This window comes from Apis mellifera, linkage group LG14, assembly GCF_003254395.2.
Source record: "Apis mellifera strain DH4 linkage group LG14, Amel_HAv3.1, whole genome shotgun sequence".
Lineage (NCBI taxonomy): Eukaryota > Metazoa > Arthropoda > Insecta > Hymenoptera > Apidae > Apis > Apis mellifera.
The window spans coordinates 6,860,127-6,885,521 of NC_037651.1; the positions used below are offsets into that span (position 1 = coordinate 6,860,127).

A 25,395-nucleotide genomic window follows, 5' to 3' on the forward strand; every position below is an offset into this window, starting at 1 on the left:
GATAAGAGCTGATCTTCAAGTTACATTTTCTTCGTATTTTATGGCGATATCATAATGCTTGAATCCATGAATGTTACTAACAGTCATGAAAACTGTATCGTAATAATTACAATTTGGCGCCAATGGAGTTGGCAATCGTTATCAGAAAGTTAGCACCTTCGAAATTTTTGAGTTTGAATTTGAATTGAATAAAGTTTAAATGTAATGAAATGTGAGCAATATTTCACTTGTTTCATTAACTGTTTTTCTTATTAAAGCACGTTATTGTTTATTCTTCATTAAAAAATTGATATTATAAACATTAAATATTGAAAAATAACATTAATATAAATTAAGTTTATTATTATTATGTTAACTATTTATTAACCTTAATATTTATTTCAATTTTTTAATTATTTGTAATTAAAATTTCATTTAATTAGTGAGTCCAAAATCTTTCACTCCTTGTATGAAGTATTGATATATAATTTATAATTTGTAATCTTTTTTAATAATTTTTTTAATAATTATATATTTTTGTTATTTTGCAGGATTTCTTCAAAATCTGGAAATAGTTCTAGGCGATCTTCTGTAAGTAGATAATTATTGAAAAATTTTAATATTTCTATAATATACAAATAATATTAATATTTGATTTTATAATATTTCTTTGTTATGTACTATTAATGCTTTTAATTTTATCTATCATGCCATGTATTTTGTATTAAAATTATATAGGTTTATTATGCTCTTTTATTTAATATGCTCAAATAATAACATTTGTTCTTTTAAAACTTTATTTACATATAATCTTTGTTTTTATAATATACTTAGATACTTAAGCCTCCTAAACCACGTCATCCTCTACAGAGCTTAAATTTTAATAATTCATCTAATGAAAATAGTCCTGCTACTTCAAAAATCAAAAGACGCGTTAGTTTTGCAGAAAAAAAGCATGTCAAGTAAGTTATTTGCTCCTCATATGTAGTTTATTTTCAATTTTCATAATTTTATTTATTTCATTAATACATAGTATGAAATTCATTGTGCAGAGAATTTTGCAATTCTTTGGAGCAAGGAACAGTATGGGATAATACATATGAAGAACATGATATAAGTGATGTTAAAATATCGTGTTCTTTTAATCAAAAAGAATATGAATCTAAAAATATACACAAAGAAAATATTTTTAACAATACTCATGAAAATAATGTGCAACTTGTTTGCAATGAAACAATAACAAAAGATATAAATATTGAAAGATCTAATTCATGTATTATAAATACGATTGAAAAAGAAAATTGTCGAGATGAAATGTTATTAAATGAATCATTAATTATTTTTCATAATGTAGATACTGAAAAAAATGAATCTATTTTCTCACATGATTTACAATTAAAAAATAATATATCAAAAAATATTGTGTATGAAGATTCTAATAAAAAACTAATTGAACAATTGGATCAGATATCAGATTACTTAGAATCAAATGTATATAATTTTGACAATAATAAATTAAATATTACATCTGATCAAAATATATGTATGGATTTAACTGAAGTTGTTAGCCCTGTTGCAAATTCTATTAATCGTGATGAAACAAAAAAGATGCTTAAAAATACATCAATAGAATTAATAAATGATATTTTACCAACAATAAATAAGAAAAACTTTCAACAATTTAATAACTCAAATGTAGGAGAATCTAGTATAACAAATCAAAATAAATCAATGGAAATTACTATGGCCCAACCATCTATTATTAAACTTAATAAAAACATTGATAATGTAAACATAAATACGTTTTGCATAGATGATAAAACTAAAAGACTTGATATTTCAATGGAAATAACTTCAGCAATACCAACTTTATGTAATCTACAGCCACATAATAATGATATAAATTATGTTTCTAATTTAATATCATATAATAATGATAATAAGAAAATTCCTTTTCATGACATATCAATGAGTACTACTAAAGCTGTAGAAACAATTGTTCATAAATCATCTGACAGATCATCTATGGTACAAAAAATATCACAATATAACATTACAAAACAAGATGAAGAAACCAAATTATTAAATACATCTATAGAAATTACTGAAGTAGTTCCAATTAATATACATTCTGTAATAAAAAATTATGGACCAAATGCAATTAATTTTGATACAAAAATTAATGTTAAAAAGTCAAAATATGATTCAGATATTTATGAAACCTTAACAAATTATGATAGAACAAAATTTTATAATAATGAAGAAATGGAATTTACCACAGCTATAACATCTTTACCTATAATATGTCAGAATAATCTACAGTTATCTATGCAAGATATTTCTTGCAGGCAATTAAATTCTTCAAATTCAAATTCTGAAAATCATTCATTGACAAACAAAACTATTATTTTTGATAACAATTCAATGACAATTACTAAAATAGTACCAACACTTGATAGGAAGAATCAAGACATTACAATACTCTCTCAAAGTGAAGTAGATTTTGATATATGTTCTAGTAAATTTAGGCAATCTGATAATTTTGAAAAAAAAAATCTTATAGATGTTTCAAACAACAAAGATAATTTATTAAGAGATAATAGTACTATAATAAAAATTCCTTCTTTATTAAACTCAGATATAATTTCAAATGATAATAGGAAAATAAAAGCAGCATCTAAAAGTACAGTAGATCAAAATAATTTACAGATACCCCAAGATATTTTATGCACACAATCAAATTCTGCAAATCCAATATCTGATAATTGTAAAAATCATTTATTGTTAAATAAAACTATTATTTTTGATGATAATTCAATGATAGTTACTAAAATAATACCAATACTTGATAGAAAACATCAAGATACATTTTTTCAAGCTGAAACAGATAATACAAGTTCTATTAAAGATAGACAATCAATATTATCTTCTAATATAAAAAAAAGAGATTTTATGAATATCATAAATAAAGATAATATAAGAGATAGTATTATAACAATCCCTTCTTCATCAAGTTCAAATATAATTTCAAATAATAATGAAAAAATGAAACTTACCACAAGTATAATATCTTCATCTGCATTACATCAAAATAATTTACAGATACCAATACAGAATATTTCTTGCACACAACCAAATTCTTCAAATTTAATATCTGACAATTATAAAAATCATTCATTGTCAAAAACTAACAAAACTATTATTTTTGATGATAATTCAATGATAATTACTAAAGTAGTACCAATACTTGATAAAAAGCAACGAGACATTATGATAACAGATTCCCAAGAAATAAATTCTGATGTATGTTCTGCTAAAGTTAGACAGTCGATATTACATAATAATATAGAAAAGTCTATTAAACATGTAAACTCTTGTTTATTAAGTACAAATATAGAAAATAATGTTATACGAAGTTCTACTCCAATTAAAATTCAGGATTTTGTAAATATTAAACCTAGCATGTCTTTGCATGAATCAATGCAGCAACAAACTTTTGCTTCAGCTTTAAAAGAAAATAACACAGAAATAGTTTGTGCTAATATATCTAATTGTGTATCAAATAAATCTTTCTCTGCTATAAACTTAGAATTAAATAAAAATGAACATATACTTAAATGCACACAAACAGTTATATCACATCCAAGAAGAACATATACAATTCATTCATCAAATAGTAATCACACTTTTACAGTAAATAATAAAAAAGAAAATAACATTTCAGAAATTAACAATGATGTTTCTTATGAATTAAATAATGAAGAAAATAATGCATATAGCATTTTAAATAATACGAAAGATTTAGAAAATAAAGAAGATTATGATATAAAATATTTAATGAATGGAAAAGATATATTTTTAAATGAAAGTTTGGAAATATTAGAATCAATTAAACCACCTTCATTTGATTGCTTAGATGACTTATCACATATAGATCATTCTATGAATATTATTTGTAATAAGAAAATTGATATAGAAACAAATTGTCTTTCACAAAATGAAAATAGTGAATCTGAAAACATTTTAAAATTTAAAGATTATCAGAAAAATGTACAAATAGAGAATCGGCATAAATCGGAAACATTTGTAATTAAACGTGCATTTTTAAGTGATGCATTAGAAAATTCAAATGAAAATAAAATACAAACTAATGAAATTTCAAAATTGGAATTGTTAACTCAGAAAAATACTGATATTGATATTGATAGTCGAATTTTAGAATTTTCGTCTTCAACTATAAATAATAATGAAAATTTTTGCAATTTAATGCATAATACTGACGAAGATTTTCAGAAATCTAGATTTTCAGATAATTCTAATTTAGAATGTATTTTATCAAAAGCTACTTATAAAACTTTAAAAGCTGATGACAGTAATAAATTAAATGATACATATATGATGGAAGTAAATAATGAATTTTATTCAAATGAAAAATTTCAATCAAATTTGAAATCTCATACTTTTTGTACAGAAGAAGAAAATGTTATAATCACATCTTTTTCTTTGTTAATAAATGAATTAAAAATTTGTGCAAAGAGGTATGAGATAAATTAAACATTTTCTATAATTTCATCATTGTATTAAATAATATATTTGCAATATTTTTTTAGTAACGAAATTATTTGGGAAGTATACTATGAAAACATCGAAAAAAACATGTTTATAATTGGTTTTATATCGTGTTCATTATTAGTAATAATATTTATACAGAATCCTTGTGAAGAGACAAATGATCATTATATTAAAAAAATTAATATAATTTCTCAATTAGCAGGTAAGTTTAGAATTAACGCAATTAACGAAAAAAATATTAATTTATATTTAATATAATTTTCTTAAAAATATTATTTTTTTATTAGACGATGCAGATGCATTAATTACTATAGTTCATCGAATAATTCTAGAAAAATTAGATATTAAAAAATTATTGGATTTGTATAAAAATCGTGAAGATATTTTACCGATGCTAGAATACATTTCGAAAGAAGTAAAATTAGCTATGGATTTTATGTTTGATTTGAAACGTTTGAATGATCCAAATTTGATGGAAATAACTCATGATAGGTAAAAATGATTAAAAATGGTTAAAATTACAATATTTTGATATAACTTATATATATTTTTTTTTTATTTTAGCATATCTTTCATATCGCAAACTAAAACAGGGAATATTATATTGAAAATTACAATAAATATCAAGCCATTTGATAAAATAGAATTTCAAAATATTTCTGTCCATTGTTTAATAGGTTCCGTGAGGTCAGTTGCGAAAGTATTTAATAGACAATAGATTGTTTTATTATAATTTAATTATTTTTCAGAGAAGAAGATGTTAAAAAATTAATAATAAATGTAAAAAAGGATCATAAGTTCTTGCGAAGATATATAAATGATGTGAAAGACTATATATATTTGATGGAAAAATCTGGTAATATGATTTAAAAAAAAATCATATCAGCGTATCTTAAAATACAATAATTAAATAATGATGTTTAATTTTAAATAATCACGATAATTGTATTATATTATAATTTAATAATTTTATATATAATTATAATATGAATACATAATTTATATTTTTTTAATAATATTTTTTTAATAATATTATATACTTAAAAAAATATTTTTCGTATTTACACATAAATGTATGATATATGAAAAGGAAAATGTAAAGTTACGAGCAAAGGTTGATCAACTAGTTCTCCGATGCAGCCGGTTCAATCAATGCAGTTTTTTATACAAGTATTTACGGTCCTTTCGATAGTATCGTGTGAACAGCCGGCTTTCATAGAATTATATTACTTTTCACTTTATTCTTTGTTAGTAATTATAGCAATGATATATATATTTTTTAAATTGAATAATTTTAAAACTTATAATTTAAGATGTAGTTAAAACTAAGACTTCTGAGCATTTAATTAATTCTAATTTTCAATTCAATGTAAATTTTATCTCAAATATAAAAAACCATTATATAAATATTATTTTTATAAGAATCGTTATCTTCAAAAACATATTTATTAACATTAAAAAAACAAATTAATGTTCATATTATTCAGTTTTAGATCGTGCTTAATATTTTATAAAAATTTCGTTAAAGAAATCACATTTTCTTCAATAACTACATCAATCCTATTTGTGTAGGCGTAAAGACTCGATTTTACATGATTTCGTAACTATAATAATTAATTTTCAATATCAAAAAATACTTCATGAAGATCTCGCAGGCTTTCAGTGTTTTATTTTTTTTCATCTGCTTTCCATCTAACAAAATGTTTTGTATAAATGAAGTTTAATCATATATGAACATAATTTCCGAAATTACTAATAATTATGCTAAATATGTAATCAATTGTAAAATATTAAATAAAGAAAATCTAAATTTGATAATCAAAAATAATATACTGATAATTTTTTTCTTCATATTTTTAAAATATATAATTTAACATTAAATATTCGAAAATTTTTTCTTTTAAATTTTTTTATTTATTCCTTTAAATAATATCTATTTTATTCTTTCTTCTAAAATCTATATTTTATAGTCAAAATATTAAATATAAATTTTAAGTCATAAAAAATTTCGATTTTTTATGCGTGTTGGATTTGAAAATACTTACGCAACTTATTGTTAAATTAAGCTAAGTGAATCTTGGCTTACAATCCAAGTATTCCGATCAGACAAGAAAGACAAGGTTGACGAGTAACATCAACGGATAACCTGCAACGGTGACGTTGGTTCGACGATACTTGTTCAGGATTATGAGAACGAGGCGGATAGTTACGGGAGCAACAGCAGCAGCGGTTCAAGTGGGCGTAAGGGCTGGGAGAGAGAACGTCGTCCTGTGTTCCATACATGGCTATGCTATGTGGAAACCGAGAGACACAGAGAGACGGACGTACCGGCAGAGTCCCCACCGTATGGACGCAGCGGAGGCGACGTTTTCTCGACACGAGTGCCCACCGCATGCTTGATGCACAGTGTGTGCTAGCACGACGTCGTCGTATGATCGTTCTTCTTTTGTGTTTTACGACATTATAATCGATTTAAAATCTAACGTTTTTTCCTAACAGACAGAGATAGTGAAATTTGATTTAGAACGATAACACAGAAAATTTTGAATAGGTTCGATTAGAAAATGCAGTTGCGAATATATCATTGGTATGGATATTGTCACTCTTTTTATCTATTTTAAATAAAAAAAAGTGATAAATAGCGTAGTCCGGAGCTTATAATTTCGAAGTTTAAGCGGGTCCGCGCCTATGGCTGAGTGACAGTTCTCTTGGTTTGGGCGAGCGTGCGATTGGTCCGCTTGTGCTTACTCTCGTTACGTGTGTTGCCTGCGTGCAACAGGCAACGTGGGTTGGATGCGTGAGTGCGCCTGCGTAAGGACTACGACGTATCAGCCGCGTGTGCGTGTGCTGCGCGTGAAGAGAAGCCGCAGGGGCCGCAAAACCCGGATAAAAGAGACACACATTGCTATAGGTATGTGTATATATGTATATACCAACCCTTTGAATTTTGAAAAAAAAATATAATTTTAATATCTTTAATCCTTTAGTATCCCTGTTCTGTTGCAATAATACTTTTTTTTTTATATACTTTCATTAATCTGTAGTATTTTTTCAAAATCTTCATTTTTAAATTCATTATTAAATTAAATTGAATTATAAATCATAAAGATTTAAATATTAAGAAAAAATGAGTTTAAATAATTAATATTTCTATAATCAAAGTTTTAATTTTTTATTTTTTAATATTTTGAATTTTTGAAAAATGTTTAAATAAATTTATGTATGTACATATAATATGTTACATGTATATATATATATATATATATATATTTATGTATGTACATATAATATGTATTGTTTTTTGTACCGTAAAATATTGAATTTGATTTTTGACTTGTTAAATAAGTTATAAATTTGATCTTTCTTTGAAAAAATATTTCAAAATTAAATTTTTTTTTCAAATTAAGATATTGCTTATGTATTCTTTAAAAATTTGCTAGTGGAAGTTGTAATACAATCGAATTTATAAAGTTCTTTACAATATTCGTCCCCATATCTGTCTCCTGTTTTTCGATGATCGTTTTTAGCATCCCACGAAGACGAAAACCAGTTTCACGTCCGGACACGAACATTGGCGAATCGAAGAAAGAACGAATCGCTCAATCGATGATCATGCTTCTTTCAACGATGTTTCTCCCGGAAAGGTCACTGTCTTTGAACATCGTACAGAGATATTTATGTCCATCATTTATGTCCATTTTGGATCGTTTTCTTTTTAATTTATCTTAAATTTCAGCTTTTCTTGATTTTTTAATCATTAATAACTATGATCGTAAAAAAAAAACCCATTAAAATACTATAGATTTGTCTCTTAGTGCATCTAAGAGCCTGTTCCATGTTTTATTTGACGAGTTTCAATCATTTCCATAGTCTTTCTTTCCGAAGAATGAAGAATAGAAAATTTTTATATATATTGTAGATTTGTTTTTCATCCATGAGTTTTTTCATTTACGCAGTTTTTTCGCACGTTCCAATAATGCTTTTTCCTTAGCCAACATCCTAAGTCTCTTCCTTCCAAGTGGTGTACGATTTTCAAAATTCTCAAATTTAGACACTATCCTCGCTGGCAAAGGTTCATATTTCAATACTTCATCCATAATTTCTGTCGCCAATAATGGTTTGAACTTCAATGTGATTCTTCGATTAAGATTTAGAATATTTTGTATAATATTTTTTATGTATCCCAACGGAATACCCACAGATACTTTTGCCATACTAGAGACATCGATATTGCGATCAATTCCGAAATACTTCATCAGCTCATCTTTGTAAAACATGTATAACGTATTGTAATCTGTGAGAGGAATTATTATGAACTTGTTGTGGATTCTCATGAAGGGTGCTGTTGCTGTATATGGTTCCGTGGCGGTCGTGAGAAACAGAATCTAAAAAAATACATTATGGCCCGATGTATCAAATCTTATTTTTTCATTTATTCTTTCGAAAATAATCAAATTCAATTTGTGGGAAAGAATAGTTAATTTCAGACAAGTTTTTTCTTCAAATTGCAACTAAATGTAGCGTATATCTATATTAATTTTGTATCGTAGGATATAATTCTACGCCAATGAGTAACAGTATCGGTCCGGAATCACCGACACTCTAAATCCTACGTTAACTCGGTACCACCTACGTCCAAATCGTTCGGTAGGAGGTGTTTCATTGATGACCAGCTTCGAACGATCGAGACGTTTGGGAAAGAGAAAGAGGGAAAGTCTCCGACTGGCTTATTGAGGTGGTTCATTCATATCGGAGAAAGAGTCGAAACAGGAATATCAAGAATTTCATAAAGTGGGCGCTACCAGATCACCAACTTTAACATTCCTTACCAGTTTAGGTGAGACACTTGTATATGTAAGCTCGTTCGATTGTGAAATCGAAGTACTCTTTTTTTTTTTTTTTTTCTGACATTTTCTCAAATAAAATTGGATAAAATACGAAAAATGTTATAACATTTGAACATTTATATCCCTATTAAGAAAATTTTTTTATCAAGTCACCTGATCACCTTTCTTGATATTTTTCACCAATTTAGGGTAGTATCGTGCAAATCGTTTCGGTTTTAAAGCTAATTCGTTCACTGGTACTTTTTTTGCCCAAACTTTTTCACTGTTATCGATGAAAATTACAGAAGGAGCATATGCTCGAGCTAATTTTGAAATCGTGTTGATTAATTTGTGCTCGTTTTTGGGTCCCATAAATTTACCCGCCAATATTTCTGGTGACATGTCGATTAACAATGCTCCGACCTATTATAAATTTATTAATATTAGTTTCGAAATTTTTTTTAGACACGATTAAAGAAAAAAAAATGTGAAAACCTCAGAACAGATAGCGTTCACTAGGAAGCTCTTTCCATGATGAGGAAGACCACAGATACAAACGGATTGGATTAATGGCGCGATTTGATGAATTTCTTTTGTACTAAGAGGAAGAACGCAATATTCCATGACTAATTGTTTAACTTCACCCAATCGATGGTTGTAATTTCGATATTCAAGAATTGCTTCATAATTTTGATACGAACGATCCCCTATCCAATCGTTGAGGGAACTCGGTGGATAATCTCTAATGATATTAGCCCTGACCAATTCTTTGAAATCTTCTATAAAATCATCAGGTGATGGTGGAGGTTTCTTTTTGGGGGGTGGTCTTCTTCTAGCTATTTATTAATTTCACACAAATATTCAGCGATGTAACATAATTAATTTTAAATATATTGGTTTATATTGAAAGATTTTTTTCAAGTTATTTTCAATTAAAGATTATATATAATTATAGAAATCTATACATTTATTGTCGTATAACTATAAAAGGACAATTATTTATATTATTATGTTAATGAATAATACTCGATTAGTATCCTATATCTAATATACTTTTCTATAATGCAACTTATTGTGAAATATTATCTTTCATAATTAATTTTTTATTTAATATCATATTAAATATGATTTTATATATAATTTACCTCTCTCAAAAGGTACGTCAAATGGACGTAAATCAGCCGCATAGTCTTTTCTGAGTGCTGCGTTCAATTTTTGCAATTCTAATCTCATCAACTCATCTACAACTTTTCTTGTTTCTAATTGAAGATTATAACAGAGTTCATTCGTAATTAAATCATGACATATTTTTTGTTGAAAATCATTCGAAACTCGATGACTCCAATCGTAATTATAGCATTGATTAGCCTCATTAAGAAGGGAAAATGCCTTTGTTTCCGACATCCAATAATTTTTCTTTTTGACTTTTTTCTTTTTGACTTTTTCGTTCTTTGCTTTCTTTTCTTTTTCTTTTTCTTTAGCTTTTTTCTCCACCAAGTATTCTTGAGGTGTCATAGTTTGTCCGGTAGCAATTAGCACACTGCCACCTAAACGTGCAGCTGGATATACATAGAAATGTCCTAATTCGTCATACCATAAAATGAACCATTCTCGAATTTCATCCGTAATGTCTTCCATTAAACCAGGGCGTTTAATTTTTAGTAACTTAGGCAATGAAATGATAATTTAATTTTTTTTTAAATTATTGCAATTAAAATATTAGAGTTAAAATTAGAATTAAAAATAAAATATATAAGAAACGTTCAAATTAAAGGTTCAAATATTAGGATAATTTGAAAAAAGATTACTCTTGCTTCTTCTTTCTCTGTTGCTTTTGCAGTTTTATCGGCAAAAACTGACATTAAAGCTAATTTCTTTTCAAAATTTTCCTTATCTTTTTTAAAAACTTCTTGATTTCTCCAACTGGGTATCGTCATGCCTAATAATTCTTCTGTACGTGCGATTCGATTTTTCAATTTTTTTCTTGCTGCGTATCTTCTCCAGGCTCGTTGTATTGTTTTAGCAGCATTAATATACGTATCTTTATCTATTTTTTTTGGTACGATTAAACCCATCGCTACATCTTTATTATATTTTTGCGTCTGTATCACTGTAATATTGAAAAAGTATTGTTAGAAAACTATTATCAAATAATAATTCATTTATAGAATTTCTACCATTTTTTCCAATAGCACGATCAACTCTTGCTCTTTCATGAGACTGAATAAGCAATATTGCTTCTAGCATGGCTCGTTCAGCTTTTCGAGCTGCTATCTTTTCCGGTGATTCATATAAGACTGGTATTTCATCTGTCGGAGTTTTTTCTCTAAGTCTTCTTCTTCGCAATCTTATACTTTCCTGAGATGGGGTAATGTCACTAACGTCTATTTCAGAAAGTTCTTTACTATCTACATCCTTTACTGATACTATTCAAAATAAAATTTCATGTTTTTGATAGATATTTCATTTTATTAATAATATTTAATAATATTTATATAAGCTTGTAAGTAATTTCGTAACTTGTTACAGCATCTTCTATCATCTTTTGAATACGTTGTCTACGTTCTTTCACAACATCTTTACCCGCTGCACTCACAAGAATTTCCACATCATCTGGCGTATACTTCAGTTGTTTCATAAAATCATCAGGCCATCTAAACAATTATTAATACATATTTTTCATTTTCAATATAAATTCTATAAAATTCTAAACTAAAATTACTAAACTGATGATCACTATAGTTCAAATTAACGATCTCTTGCTTGTATTCTAACATTCGACCGACAGCACAATCTAGAACCCGCTTTATCAAATTTCTTTTCTGCGTCTGTACCATTTGATCATGGCAAACTATCAGTCTCTTCACTAAATTACGATATCTGAAAACATATTCCATCCGATTTCTACCATTTGTAAACAATTCGTAAAAGATTATATCTTGGATTAATACTTAAGATAAACTGGAAGAAGTAAATCCAATCCATGTTTTACATCAATTTCCGCTTCCTCAGCTTCTTCTTTAAAACGGGATATTTTTTGTAGTTTTTTGTCCAACTCTATCAACTTTTCTAAATCGTTTCGACTGATGAGCCATAATTCTGTATAATAACTATGGGACATTGATTTCAACCGGTTTCACTGATATTATAGATTATACGAATTAAATAGATTATTGATTGTTCATAATTAAAAATGGAATTAAAAATTTTGTAGTGACGAAAAATTGGGTTAGTTAAATGGTTGTAGTAGTAATATAGTATTGAAATGACTGAAAGGACGAAATTCAGTCGATATTCGTTGCATCATTATTCATTTCTCTGTTTCGCTCTTTCATTTCACTTTTTTAATATTAAGCATTATGAATGATATTTTATTTATATAAAAGGAATATATCCATCTATTTTTATAAATAATTATATATTTCAGAATGCTGTGGACGCTTCGATGCTTGCTAATTTTATTGTTAATAACGATAGCGTCTTGTATAGACGCAATAATGGATGGTTTCCTGGAAGATGGAACGACCACCAACGCAATCTCGACGACCATCTTGGCACCGATGGTCACAACTACATCTAATTTAAATAAAACTGAGAGGACGATGGTTAATTTGTCAAATATAAAAAGTATGGACGAAGAAAATATTCAAGATACATCCCACGCATCCTCACCTTCGCCTGACACAATTTGGGAGTGTCCAAATATTACAAAAGCGGGCGTCGAATGTTCCTGTGACTTTCCACACACGTTAAGATGTACCGGTGATAGGACCGCTTTACAGGTATAATTTTTATATCTACACAACATTTAATAATAGCAATTGAATATATTGTATTTATTGAAATCATATTAAAAACTACGAAATCATGTTAAAAAATACATCAAAAATACTAAAAAATACATCGTATAATTTATTTAAATTTTGAAATAATTATAACGTGATAGTCAAAACTATCGCAAATTTACCATTTTTCCATATTACCGAGGTCAGTGGTTCTTTTTAAATAATTTTTTTAATTTTTTTAATAAATATAAAGCATAGGTGTATAGATGACCAATAAAATATTTTACAAGTCCCATTTATTGTTCAACAAACCATTGTGCAGTCTCTCTGTCTTGCCTTGCGTTGAATGTCCCGTTACCAGTTACTTCGAATATCTAGCCTTACAATACTCCTTTGGGAATCAAATGATTTTCATTATGCAATAGAGAATGTTAATAATTAAATTTGTTATGAAAGTAACTCATATATTATAGTGATAGAATTATATTATACGATTATATTGATATTGATTGATTTAATTAATAAGTTGAATTGAATATTAAAACATAGAAACATTTCTTTTTAGATTATCAATAAAAATTTGAAATTTAGTCGTCCAGGAACGATTTCTTTACTGGATGTAACAATAACAGGAATTTCTCTATTACCATCTCGTTTTTTGGAAGATGTTGCCTTGCATGGGCTTGTCGTTTCTAGCGGAGAATTGAAACGTATCCATGAAAATGCTTTCGTTGGGTTTATTACACCTCTTCAAGCACTTGGACTTCCTAACAATCTATTAGATTCTGTACCTACTACAGCTTTATCGCATTTGATCGGTTTAGAAAGATTGGATCTATCTCAGAATAAACTGAAAATGTTGGAAGCTGGTTCTTTTAAGGTAAAATTTAAAAATTCTTAGATATATAATAAATAATCGAGAATAAGGTAAATGTGAAGATCAATAATTCATAACATTATACATATTATAAATATTTAAATGTTTCAGGATTTGTCAAATCTAACATATTTAGATTTGTGCGACAATTTATTATCACAATTATCGCCTCAAGCTTTTGCTTCAGTACCTTTATTGCGCTCATTAAGAATGCGTGGAAATCGTTTAAGCGTATCAGCTTTATCAGCGTTGAGAGGTCTTAAAAGTTTAGAAGAACTTGATTTGTCTAATAATCTATTACTGGGTCCAATGGGGCCAAATCTTCTCCCTCAAATGCCACGATTACGTTTCCTTACTGTTTCTGAAAACGAGTTAATAAATGTACAACAAGGAGCTCTTGTAGGTTTGAGGAACTTAACTTATCTCAGCTTAAGTCATAATCAGGTAATCTTCAATCTACATATAAAAATTAAATATATATTATTAAATAAATAAGTATAGAGGAAATGTTTGATTTTTTTTGTTTTTATATAGATTGATGTGCTGGAAGATCATTCGTTCAAATATTTATCAACTCTTATTAGACTTGATTTAGCAAATAATCGCATTGTTGCGGTATCCAGCGCTTCTTTGGCACATTTGGAAAAATTGACAACTCTCGATTTGACGCATAATTTTTTACGATCTCTGACTGCTGATTTGGTAGTACCATTAAAAAGTCTCCAAGATCTTCGTCTCGATGATAACGATATTACAATGGTAGCCAGCGACGTACCAACGTCGAAATTACGACTCACAAGACTTTCTTTGGCAGATAATCCTTTGAATTGTGATTGCACGCTTTTAGAATTTGCCAATTGGTTAAGCAATTCTAGCTTAAACGAAGAAGACAAGTCTTCAGCAGTCTGTGCGACACCACCTGCTTTAGAAAATGGTATACTGACGCAAGTTTCTCCCGGTAATCTTCTTTGTGGTGAACCGACACCACCAATCATGACCAGATTACCTTTGGCAGGAGCTCAATTAACATTGAAAGAATTCCACTATGACAAGTCAACTGGTATTAATCTCCTGTGGCATGTAGAACCGTGTACAGAACGATATACTTGTGATACTTTAATTGTCTATGAAACTATAGGTGATACCGAGAATGAGACAGATTCTAGTTCTCTTCATTGTGATTCACGTATAATGAGAGATCCCTGTTCGCTTCCAGTTACCATACCTTCTTCCTTACATTTACAATTAGGCCATAAATATCGTTACTGTGTAGTACTTTTAGTGCCAAATAGCTACGATGATGTCTCCTTAGGTTTGGGTTGTAGCGATGTGATAACTTTGGAAGAATCTAAACGAGAATTACAACAAGATGAAGAAATTGGAAGAAATTTAGAGACTGTCTCTTCTTTAGATACTAGAATAACTGGAGTACATGTGAATGTCTCTGATCAAGGTTTTTTGCACGTCGATGTTACCTTATCAATCTCGAAAAAATCAAATTTACCTGAATGCGAATTGTCTGTGGTTGTTTTTGACGCTGAATCTGCAGTTCATAAACAAAAGTTGAATTGTAGCTTAACGTTTGTGACATTAGCTGTATTATTGCCAGGTCGTTATAAAGTTTGTGCAAGTCTTGACGATGTTAATGAAGAAGACGTTATCACAAATTTTATAAATAATCGAGATAGATTACGTTGCGTTGAAGTACAAAAATTCAAACAAAATACAGAGTTAATTGTTTTAACGATAATCGGAGCTAGCTGCGCTCTTTTAATCATAATTGCGATAATTTGTAGAAGCGTTTTGAAAAGGCTGAGACATCCTAGGATACAAACACAATGTTTCCTACCAGCACAGGAATTTGAAATAACGCATAAAGCACATTATATTAAATTATTAGCTACAACAAAAGTTTAAATCATTTTCAAGTACAATTCCATATTTCTGATTCTTGTAAATAATTACAGCTTATTATTGTTGAATATTTAAAAATGTGGGAATCGAATAATTTATTCGGTTAAAGAATATTGTATTTGATCTTATTTTATAAGATTATTTCTATGAGCTACTTTCTACTAGTCATAAAATTGATAATTCTAAATAGAATAATAAATAGTAGATCATAAAGAAGAATTTTAAAAATAAATAATAATATAATTAAATCGAATTGAAAAAAGATATGAATTTTAACAATCTAATAATATTTTAAGCACCCAGTTTTTACACTGCCATAATAATTTATTTTAATTAACAATATTTGAATTTAATATTTTATATAAAAAATTATAATAATGTATATTATAATAATGTTTATATGATTTTAAAATGTATTTTTCATTTAATATTTAAATATATGAAAAAAAAATGTAAATATTTTTTATAAGTTTCAAGGAATAAATTCTTAAATTATAAAATTTTTATATTATACAACATATTTGTTGAATGATTTTTATTGTAATATAAATATTTAGAATATGTTATATTGTGTACAAAAATAATTTTTTAAAATTATGATATGCAAAATTAATTAATAATTTAAATTAAAATTACGAATTAAATGTGAAATATTACGAAAGATGCGAAAAATAAAAAATAGAAAAATCATAATTTCTTAATTTTTAGATTAAATTTTTTTAATACTTTATAAACATAGAAATACGAAAAAATATTTACAATATATATTTTTAATACTTATCTAAATATATAAATATATTAAACTCATACATATAAATAGAAAATTAAAATAATAAAGAGAAAATTGTTATAAAAACGTTGTTAAAAAAACGATACTAGATATATGGATACTGTGACACCATCTAACAGCGAACAGGTGAAACTAATCGTCATATAACAAAATAGAAAATTATGAATATTTCAACTTCTAAATAAAATTTTTTTAATTTTTAAAAGCTTAAATTAAAGCTTAAATTCCCAAAAATATTCAAAAATTATAAATTATAATATTTCCCTTTATAAATATCTTTCGAAAATTATATAACACACGTTTTTAATTATCAAACAAAAAAAATATTTAAATATTATTAATTTTTAAGAATTTAAGTTTTAATTTGAATTTTAATTCCAAAATTAAAAAATTTCATTTAGAAAATTGTATTTTTCTACTTCTAATATTACTTTTATATAACAATTTTATCTGTTCATGAAATTATGATCCATTTTGAAAATTTTCATCACTTCACATCACTCGTGACATCACAATGTAATTTATATGAGTACTTACACGTGATATTTTTAATCAAACTTCATTTCTTTCTTTCTTTTATAATCTTATGGTATGTTTTCATTTTAGTTATGTAATAATAATATTCGTATATTTTGTTATAAAATTGTATCATCACATAAGTAGAAAATATTACATACATTTATTTATTTATATATCATTTGCAGCCATTGAATTATTAAAATAACAAATATGAATAAAAACGAAAAGATTCAATTATTACGAGATTCAATTACCACTTTTCCCGATTTTCCTAAACCTGGTGTCATGTATCGGTAAGAAATAAAATTGATTTTATTTAATAATATTATTTAATAATTTATATATATTGATTATAATTAATCTTGTTATAATTTAAAAAGTCATACATTCATGTTTATAAAATATAATTTAGAATTTTATTTTTAGTGATATATTTGGTATTTTCCGCAATATTGCCGCAGTGAGAGCAATGAAAGATTTAATAGTGGAACATATTTTATTTCTTGAAGTAGATTTCATAGTTGGTTTAGATTCACGAGGTTTTCTTTTTGGACCTATAATATGCATGGAATTAGGAAAACCATTTTTACCAATTAGAAAAAAAGGAAAACTCCCAGGAAAGGTTTTTAATCGTACCTTTAATTTAGAATATGGAGAGGTCAGTAAATAAAATTCTTTCATTATTAGTTATTTTGTAAATTTTAATTTTTAAACATTAATTTTTAATTTTTCAACATTATGTATTTTGTTTATTTCTTTTTATCTAATATAGGATACTTTTGAAATACAAACAGAGCAAATAAAACAAGGAAGCCGAGTGCTTATTGTAGATGATTTACTAGCAACAGGAGGTAAGACAATAATAACAGAAAAATAAATTTTATTAAATTTCAGAAAAAGTTAGAAAAATAAAATTAAATAGGTACTATGGAAGCTGCAATAGAATTAGTGAAAGCAGTTGGAGGTGAAGTAATTGAATGTTTAACAATAATTGAATTAATTGGACTAAAGGGAAGAGAAAAACTTAATGTACCTGTTCACTCGTTTATTCAATATGATTCTTAATTCTAAAATAATATACATAAAAAGTATAATTTGTTCAAAGACAATATAAAATACAATATTATCATTATTATTCTATCATCATTATTCTATAAACAAAGCATTTAAAAAAATATTTTTGTAATATACAAAAATCTATGTATATGAGAATTTTTTATTATAATTCCATATAAAGATAACGTATTTTTATATAAAGATATTTTATAATCACAATATTGTAAATATTATACATAAATTTTATAATTATATGTTTTAATAAGTTCTTAAATGATATATGATTTTTTATTATATTCCAATCTTTCACATATTTGAAAAAAATATATTAATTTTCTATTATAAAATATATTAAGTATTAAGTATTACTTTGGATTTTTGAGATCTTAATGAATCTAAAAAACTTTGTACTTCATATTCTAAGTTGTCTACATCTTGTTGTAATTGTTGATAATATTTTGTTTTATCATTTTTTAAATCTACCATATCTTCATTACTTGAAGTTTCTAAATCTAAATGTGGAATATCATGAAATTGATCACAAATACATTTATGTTTAGCTTTGTATGTATCTTCTTCTGTTGCTTTCAATTCCCAATCTTCATTAAATGCATATTCTTTAAAACATTTCTGTGCTTCTAAAAAAGAAATAAGTTTGAATTTTATATTGTCAAAATTCTTAATAATCTATAGTCTTACCAGATAATCTTATTTGATGAATTTCATCTATAAAAGTTTTTGCCTCGTGTTTTAATCTATTTTCTTCTGCAATTTTTTTAGTTATATGATTATGTTCACGCATAATTTCTTTTTGTTTTAATTTTTCTAATTCGAAAATAGAAATTTCATCTGTTAAAAATTTTGGAAAATCATTTATCATAAATGGAGGATATGGCCCTTTAAAAGGCAATGTAATTATTTCATTTCTAAAAAAAATGATGTAGAGTATTTATTTAATGTATAAGAAAACAATACAAAATATCGTTTTTTATATTTATTAAAGAATATTATTATACCTAAGATAATAACTAGGATGTATTCTTAATGGTATGCTATTATCAAGCTTCTGAGCGACTTTTAGTAATTCTTGTGCACCAATATGGCCTTGTTTAATAAAATATTTTTTAATATCTTCTTGCGTTTGCAATGAAGATATGATAATTTCACGAGAACATATACTGTATGCAATAACACTCATTAATAAAAGTGAAGGTTTTTTAAAAGATATTAAATGATCCCATAAAATTAACCATTCAGGACCAGACAAGACTTCACTCATTGCAGTCTTTAAAAGTGGCCATGCATATTCAGTGGATGTTATTTTTCGCTCACAAAAAACATTTAATAAAGATGGATCTGCTTGTAGGAGAATATTTTCTATTATACCTAATACATTTAATGGTGGTAAAGGATGATATTCAAACCATTTTTGACAATAGTTTAATAAAATACTCAGAATAAGTTCAAATCCACATAGTAGATTTTTCTATAATAAAAATAAATCAATTAATACATTTTTTGTTTTCTATCTATTTAATTATAATATTTATGTAATTTATTTATTTTATTACCTGAAAAATCATAAGAAATGGAAAAACTAAGTTTGGTAAAAATGAACATTGTATTAATAAAGGACACCATTGTATTAAACAATTAACTGTTGTCATTAATAATATCTTTTTACTTCTATTTGCTAATGGATGATTTTTTAAAATATTTAAAGTAAAATTTATATTGGCAGCTTTATTAGCCAAAGCATTATATGCACTTTTATTGGATGGCAAATTTAAAATAGTTGACCATATTAATACACGATATTTTTCAGGATATTCTCCAAATTCTTTTAAAATAAGTATTAATCTTTCTAAACGTAATTCGCGCTTAATATTTTGTCTAACACATTGTAAATGATCAGATATTTCGTGTGCAACTGGTCTACATGGTTCTATTTTTTGTAAAGATTCACATTTGTCTAAAAATAATTTCTCAGTAATTATGAACTTTAAATGACCCTCTTTTTCTATATATGTTATGTATCTGCCAGTAGGAGAAATTATAATTTTCTTTATTGGTTTAAGAGGTTGTAGAATATTAATGAAGCAAGATTTATTCAGATCAAAAAAATATAGATTATAAGTTGAAGAAATACAAGCTATTATATTATTTGCTCCACCATCCAAAGGTGATGGTACGAGAGATAAATGTTTTATTCCAATAAAATTATCTGGTAAACTTAAAGTTTTCATTAAATTCCAGTTATACGTATTCAAAATGACAATTTTATTCTGAATATTAACTATAATCATTGCTCTTCCATTTTGTGTAAAGACAAAATCATTAATATTTCGTATATTAAATATTTTTGCATCAATTTTAATATTATTTTCAAATTGATTGTGATTCCATATTTGAAAATTATCATTATAATATAGTACAGCAATATGTCCTAAATTTGAAAAACTTGCTTTTTTTATTATACAATTTTTTGTGTTAATTTTTAATTGTTGACTTTTACTACAAGAATGTAAACACCATATTATAACTTCTTTACATGAAAAAGTTAAACAATATTTCTTGTAAAAAGAAATTTGTAGTGGTGGTATTTTATGAGCAATTAATAGACAAAATTGAGAAATATCTATATTAACTCTTAATATTTTTATATCACCTGTAGTAAGACCAACTAATATTTCATATTTATTTGTAGGATTACATCCTACAAATGTTGCTTTTCCGATATTACCTAATTTTTTATAAGAAGGATAATTATTTGTTAAATCGATGTAATATAAATATCCTGCTGTATCAATTGCAACGAAATATTCTTCATTCCAATCAAATGCTATATGTGCAAAATTAATTCTTGAAAAACATTGTAATTTTTTAGTTATTTCTGGTTCAAGTTCAAAATTATCATTATCAATTTTTCTTAAATTCTTCCATTTCCATTTATACATTCTATTAATTTTTAAAAATAAGTTTTATTATAATATCTACGATTTTTTTAGGTTATGTTTACATTGAGAAATGTCAAATATGACATTATTTACATTATCTAGATTTGTTTGAAATCTTTTAAAATAAAAAAAAATGATAGTCAGATTTTTATTATTATGTAATTATATTAATTTATTTTAAATACACATATATTGAATCATTTTTTATTAATATATTATATATATATGTGTGTATGTGTGTATGTATATAACATAGATTAACAAATAATTAAATAATAATTATGATTGCAAATATTCCTTATAAAAAAAAAAGTTACTCGATATTTCTAAAATGTATAGATATGATATATTATATATTTATGAATTTTCTATTTTGCCGCTTTGACTAAGATACTTTTTTGTTACTTATTACGTCATTAACTAGAGAAATAGAATCTAGACATTTGGTTTCTGTGGTTCTTCGGCGAAATGATGGCAGTTGATTTCGTATCAATTAGAAAGTTTTAAAAATTAGTTTCTCTTCAGCGAGAAATAAAAATATTTTAAGTGATTGGTAACGTGATATGTCAGATAATTACAAAATGGTAAGATATATTTTTTATTTATAATCTCATAATTGTTTTTTGATATGAACTGATTGTTTTCTAGGTTATATACAATTTGTATTAAAATTTTTTAAAAATAAATGATTAATCATTCTTTGAATTTTAGTTGAAATGAATAATTACTTTTTATACATCTTTGTTGCAATTTTTTTAATAATAAATGGATAAATTATTTTTAAATATTTAATCTGTATAATTTAACAAAAATAAAAAATATGATTTGTAAATTGTTTTTTAAATTTTTCATTATTTAAAAAAGAGAGCAAGTTTTTGGATTTATTTTTATTTAGAAATAAAATTATTCAATCTGATTTTCTTTCTTTATAGTCTGTTGCTGAGTTTTTAAAGGGCCTGCCTTCTCACAATGAAAATAACTTCGCTAATTTTCATACAGATAGTGGAAATAGAACATGTGTAAAAAAACCTTCAGTTTATCTTCCTACAAAAGATCATCCTTCAGAACAAAGTAAGAACTTTAAGATATATATTTATAATAATTTTACAATAAATATAAATATAATTATTATTTTCAGTTATAGTTACAGAGAAAACAACCATACTACTAAGGTATCTTCATCAACACTGGGACAAAAATGTATAAAATTATATATTTTTAAATAATATTTTCTGTTACATATTTTAAATTTTAAATTTATTTATTAATTATATTTTTTAGCATGCTGATAGAAAACGTGATTTTTTGTCTGTGAATGGTGATTCTGAAGATGATGCTGCTACAGTTCATAGCAAAAGGCCACGTCTTGATTTAAACAATACTATATAAACTACAAACTCAGTTATAATTTCATTATTATTCACCTACCTACATTTCCATTATTTGCTAAACTAATTTTCATTGTTTATTAAACTATATAATTCTTAAATATTATAAACATATCTACGATTCAGAAAAATTATTTCAAAACGTTGCTTTTTAGATGTTAAATATACACAAATTGAATTAAATATTATGTGAATATTACAAATGTAGGAAATAACGTTTTCAAATAATATTTCTTTGGATATGTGAAATCATGTAATAATAACAAGTATTACATTAATTTCATGTTCGTCGCTTACTATATTGTATATTTGATATTTGGTTCGAAAAATTTGTATTTAGCATAAATAATAATTGCTCTATACTGCACAATATGTATAGGTGAACGTGTTCATTGTTATTGACAGCAAAACATGACTAATGTAACATATGTGCGTTACGATTTAAGAAAAAATTATTAACATTTTATTAATTTAAGATATAATAGAGCATTTATTGAAATAATTTTGTAAATTTGTTTTACAATGCACATGTTTTCAAATCTGTATTACATATTTATGTAGTAATAAGTTTAATGTACGTCTAATTTACAAAAAAATATATTCGATATATTATTCTTAAAATACTAGGTTATATTGATTTTTTTTATCATAGCATCATTATAAGATAACAAAAAATTTAAGATGAAGATCTTGACAATTATGTATATATTTATATTCATGAAAATAAGTATTAATCTAATTTACGAAAATAAGTATTATTACTGATCAAAAATATCTTATAAGTTATATGAGAAAAGAAAATTACTTTAATCAATTTTCTTTTTCTAATAAATAAAAAATAATATTATACGTACCATTTTTACACTGTATAAAATATAATAAAATTTAAAAAATTGATTTTAAAGTAAATAGAATTTTTATTTTCAAAAATTTTTTTATTAAAATAAAATTCTACCATTAGTTTTGTTTTCATTATTCCATTCTTTTTCTGATTTTGCCTGGTAAAATTTAAACTATCATAATTTAATAATCAAAAATATTTTTTCATAAATTATTATTAATAACTTAAATAAGAATATAAAATAAAAATATTTTTTATTTTTACATAAAAATATAAGAAAATTAAAAGTATAATTTCTATTAAAATTGCTAAAAAATAAAATTGTTAATAAAAATAATCGAACTTCAAAAGAAGCATCCTTCACCTATTATATGTCAAGATAAGAATTGGTTACAAAAGAAAGACAGAGAAAGAGTTTTTCGATGTATGAAAATCAGTATATAACAGTAATAATAATTTAGTTATGTATTCCTAACTTTTTAATAAATTAAATTGACACTTTAATTTGTAAATAAAATTTAAAAAAAATTGTACATATTTAGAATTATAATATAAATTTTAAACAAATTTCTATATATATTTAAAAATAAATCTTTCGTCAAATTATTAATAATTATTAACTATTATAAAGTACACATGTATTAGAAATTATATTTGAAATATTTTTTTTTTTAAATTTGATATATTTCTATCTTTATTATATTTTTTCTATTAATTTATGCTTTTAGAATAAATAATTGTTTATTTTTTGAAAAGATTCAATATTATTTAATAGTTTATGAATTTTTTTGTCAATTTAATTCAAACAGATAAAAATGATAAAGTTTAAAAACAAAATTAATAAAAATTATAATTATAATTACTTATATTTTTTATCTATCATTATAAATAGTGAAGTAAAATAAAAAAATAATTAAACACTTTATAATTAAGATTAATAATTATTTAATAAATACATATTATAAAATCAATTAATACATGTTATAATTAATCTGTGCATTTCTTATTTTCATCTTCAATAACATACATTTGCAAATTTAGACAATCTGTTTTTATAGTTTTCAATGGAAGTAAATTTTTGTTAGTCATTTCAAAAGCATTTTCATCGATAATCCATGGAAAATCTTCACAATGAGGATTTTCACTTAAAATAATATGTGCAGTTTCATGTGTTTGAATTTCAATGGAAAAGGATGAATCTTCTGGCAATGGTTTCAAATAAGCTTCACACATTGATAATTTCAAACAAATTGTTCTTAATGATTCTTCTGTTTTTAAATAATATGGATCTTTTCTAAAATAAATTTTAAATTAGCTAATAATGTACTATTATTATTATTATTATTAAATTCTTTTAAGGATACATACTCTGTATTATTTGCTTGTAATTTAATAAAATCAAAAATAAATTTCTCAATTGGCTCTCTTTTTTTATTATAAAAAACTAGATTCACAGCTTTAACATTATTTTCATTCTCTTTCACTAATTCTCTAATTGCTTTTAATACATTTTTTATGTATTCATTAAGCTCAGGATGTTCAGAAATATATACAACTACGCTATAAATTTTTTTTTTTACAAATATTTCTTTGGGATATAAATTTCTAAAAAATAAAATATGATTGAATGCTACTTCTAAAAATTCCAGTAAAATATCAGTAGCAACTGTAAATAAAATATAAATATTTTTAAATTATCTATTAACATTTTATATTTTTATTATTAATAAATAAATAAAAATGTAGAACAATATTTACCTAATTTATCTTCAGACATTTTTTAGAGTGTTTTTAAAATGATAAAAATATAATAAGAAATAATTAGAACAAAAAAATATTTAAGCTCACAATTTTAATATTAGCTATTTAATTTTTTTATTGAAAATTTTTT

At 25.0% G+C, this 25,395-nt stretch overlaps 7 protein-coding genes across 11 annotated transcripts; 4 read left to right on the top strand and 3 right to left on the bottom strand.

Annotated features, from left to right (window-relative positions):
* Positions 1-51: 51 nt before the first annotated feature.
* On the top strand, positions 52-5,400 carry LOC100576082 (MATH and LRR domain-containing protein PFE0570w; the record flags this gene model as incomplete). Its single annotated transcript, XM_016916415.2, has 8 exons — positions 52-148; positions 531-570; positions 814-941; positions 1,032-4,517; positions 4,590-4,753; positions 4,839-5,043; positions 5,116-5,238; positions 5,301-5,400. Coding segments are annotated over exons 1-8 (4,272 nt in total), but the record flags the coding sequence as incomplete, so codon positions are not given.
* A 1,123-nt stretch (positions 5,401-6,523) lies between these two features.
* Positions 6,524-16,172, top strand: LOC551378 (toll-like receptor Tollo). 5 transcript variants are annotated; one of them, XM_026444997.1, is made up of 7 exons: positions 6,524-7,138; positions 7,221-7,462; positions 8,079-8,195; positions 12,805-13,159; positions 13,728-14,042; positions 14,151-14,483; positions 14,574-16,172. In XM_026444997.1, exons 3-7 carry the CDS (start codon positions 8,158-8,160, stop codon positions 15,954-15,956), a joined length of 2,424 nt encoding a protein of 807 aa, XP_026300782.1. In that variant the 5' UTR covers positions 6,524-7,138; positions 7,221-7,462; positions 8,079-8,157; the 3' UTR covers positions 15,957-16,172. The 5 variants fall into 5 exon arrangements, with proteins under 5 accessions (XP_026300782.1, XP_026300781.1, XP_006563055.2 ...); XM_026444996.1 differs by having other exon boundaries at positions 6,524-7,462; XM_006562992.3 differs by lacking the exon at positions 8,079-8,195 and adding an exon at positions 9,102-9,388 and having other exon boundaries at positions 6,526-7,462; positions 14,574-16,171.
* LOC725200 (IQ and AAA domain-containing protein 1-like) lies at positions 8,202-12,769 on the bottom strand. Its single transcript, XM_001121075.5, has 9 exons — positions 12,329-12,769; positions 12,105-12,257; positions 11,898-12,031; positions 11,555-11,803; positions 11,186-11,487; positions 10,523-11,042; positions 9,873-10,213; positions 9,552-9,800; positions 8,202-8,936 (listed from the first exon to the last, which is right to left on the bottom strand). Exons 1-9 carry the CDS (start codon positions 12,496-12,498, stop codon positions 8,496-8,498), a joined length of 2,559 nt encoding a protein of 852 aa, XP_001121075.2. The 5' UTR covers positions 12,499-12,769; the 3' UTR covers positions 8,202-8,495.
* Positions 16,173-17,198: 1,026 nt separating the features above from the next.
* LOC413601 (adenine phosphoribosyltransferase) lies at positions 17,199-18,397 on the top strand. The gene is made up of 5 exons (XM_397043.7): positions 17,199-17,332; positions 17,448-17,555; positions 17,689-17,920; positions 18,035-18,113; positions 18,185-18,397. Exons 2-5 carry the CDS (start codon positions 17,473-17,475, stop codon positions 18,325-18,327), a joined length of 537 nt encoding a protein of 178 aa, XP_397043.2. The 5' UTR covers positions 17,199-17,332; positions 17,448-17,472; the 3' UTR covers positions 18,328-18,397.
* A 210-nt stretch (positions 18,398-18,607) lies between these two features.
* Positions 18,608-21,556, bottom strand: LOC724206 (TBC1 domain family member 31). The gene is made up of 4 exons (XM_026444998.1): positions 19,890-21,556; positions 19,335-19,804; positions 19,018-19,244; positions 18,608-18,956 (listed from the first exon to the last, which is right to left on the bottom strand). The coding sequence occupies exons 1-4, from the start codon at positions 21,273-21,275 to the stop codon at positions 18,670-18,672; spliced, it is 2,370 nt and encodes a 789-aa protein (XP_026300783.1). The 5' UTR covers positions 21,276-21,556; the 3' UTR covers positions 18,608-18,669.
* A 113-nt stretch (positions 21,557-21,669) lies between these two features.
* On the top strand, positions 21,670-23,284 carry LOC409984 (DET1- and DDB1-associated protein 1). The gene is made up of 4 exons (XM_393473.7): positions 21,670-21,859; positions 22,208-22,346; positions 22,414-22,475; positions 22,557-23,284. Exons 1-4 carry the CDS (start codon positions 21,839-21,841, stop codon positions 22,662-22,664), a joined length of 330 nt encoding a protein of 109 aa, XP_393473.1. The 5' UTR covers positions 21,670-21,838; the 3' UTR covers positions 22,665-23,284.
* Positions 23,285-24,447: 1,163 nt separating this feature from the next.
* LOC724158 (mitotic spindle assembly checkpoint protein MAD2B) lies at positions 24,448-25,370 on the bottom strand. Its single transcript, XM_001119914.5, has 3 exons — positions 25,263-25,370; positions 24,873-25,170; positions 24,448-24,798 (listed from the first exon to the last, which is right to left on the bottom strand). The coding sequence occupies exons 1-3, from the start codon at positions 25,279-25,281 to the stop codon at positions 24,492-24,494; spliced, it is 624 nt and encodes a 207-aa protein (XP_001119914.2). The 5' UTR covers positions 25,282-25,370; the 3' UTR covers positions 24,448-24,491.
* Between the last annotated feature and the right edge of the window lie 25 nt (positions 25,371-25,395).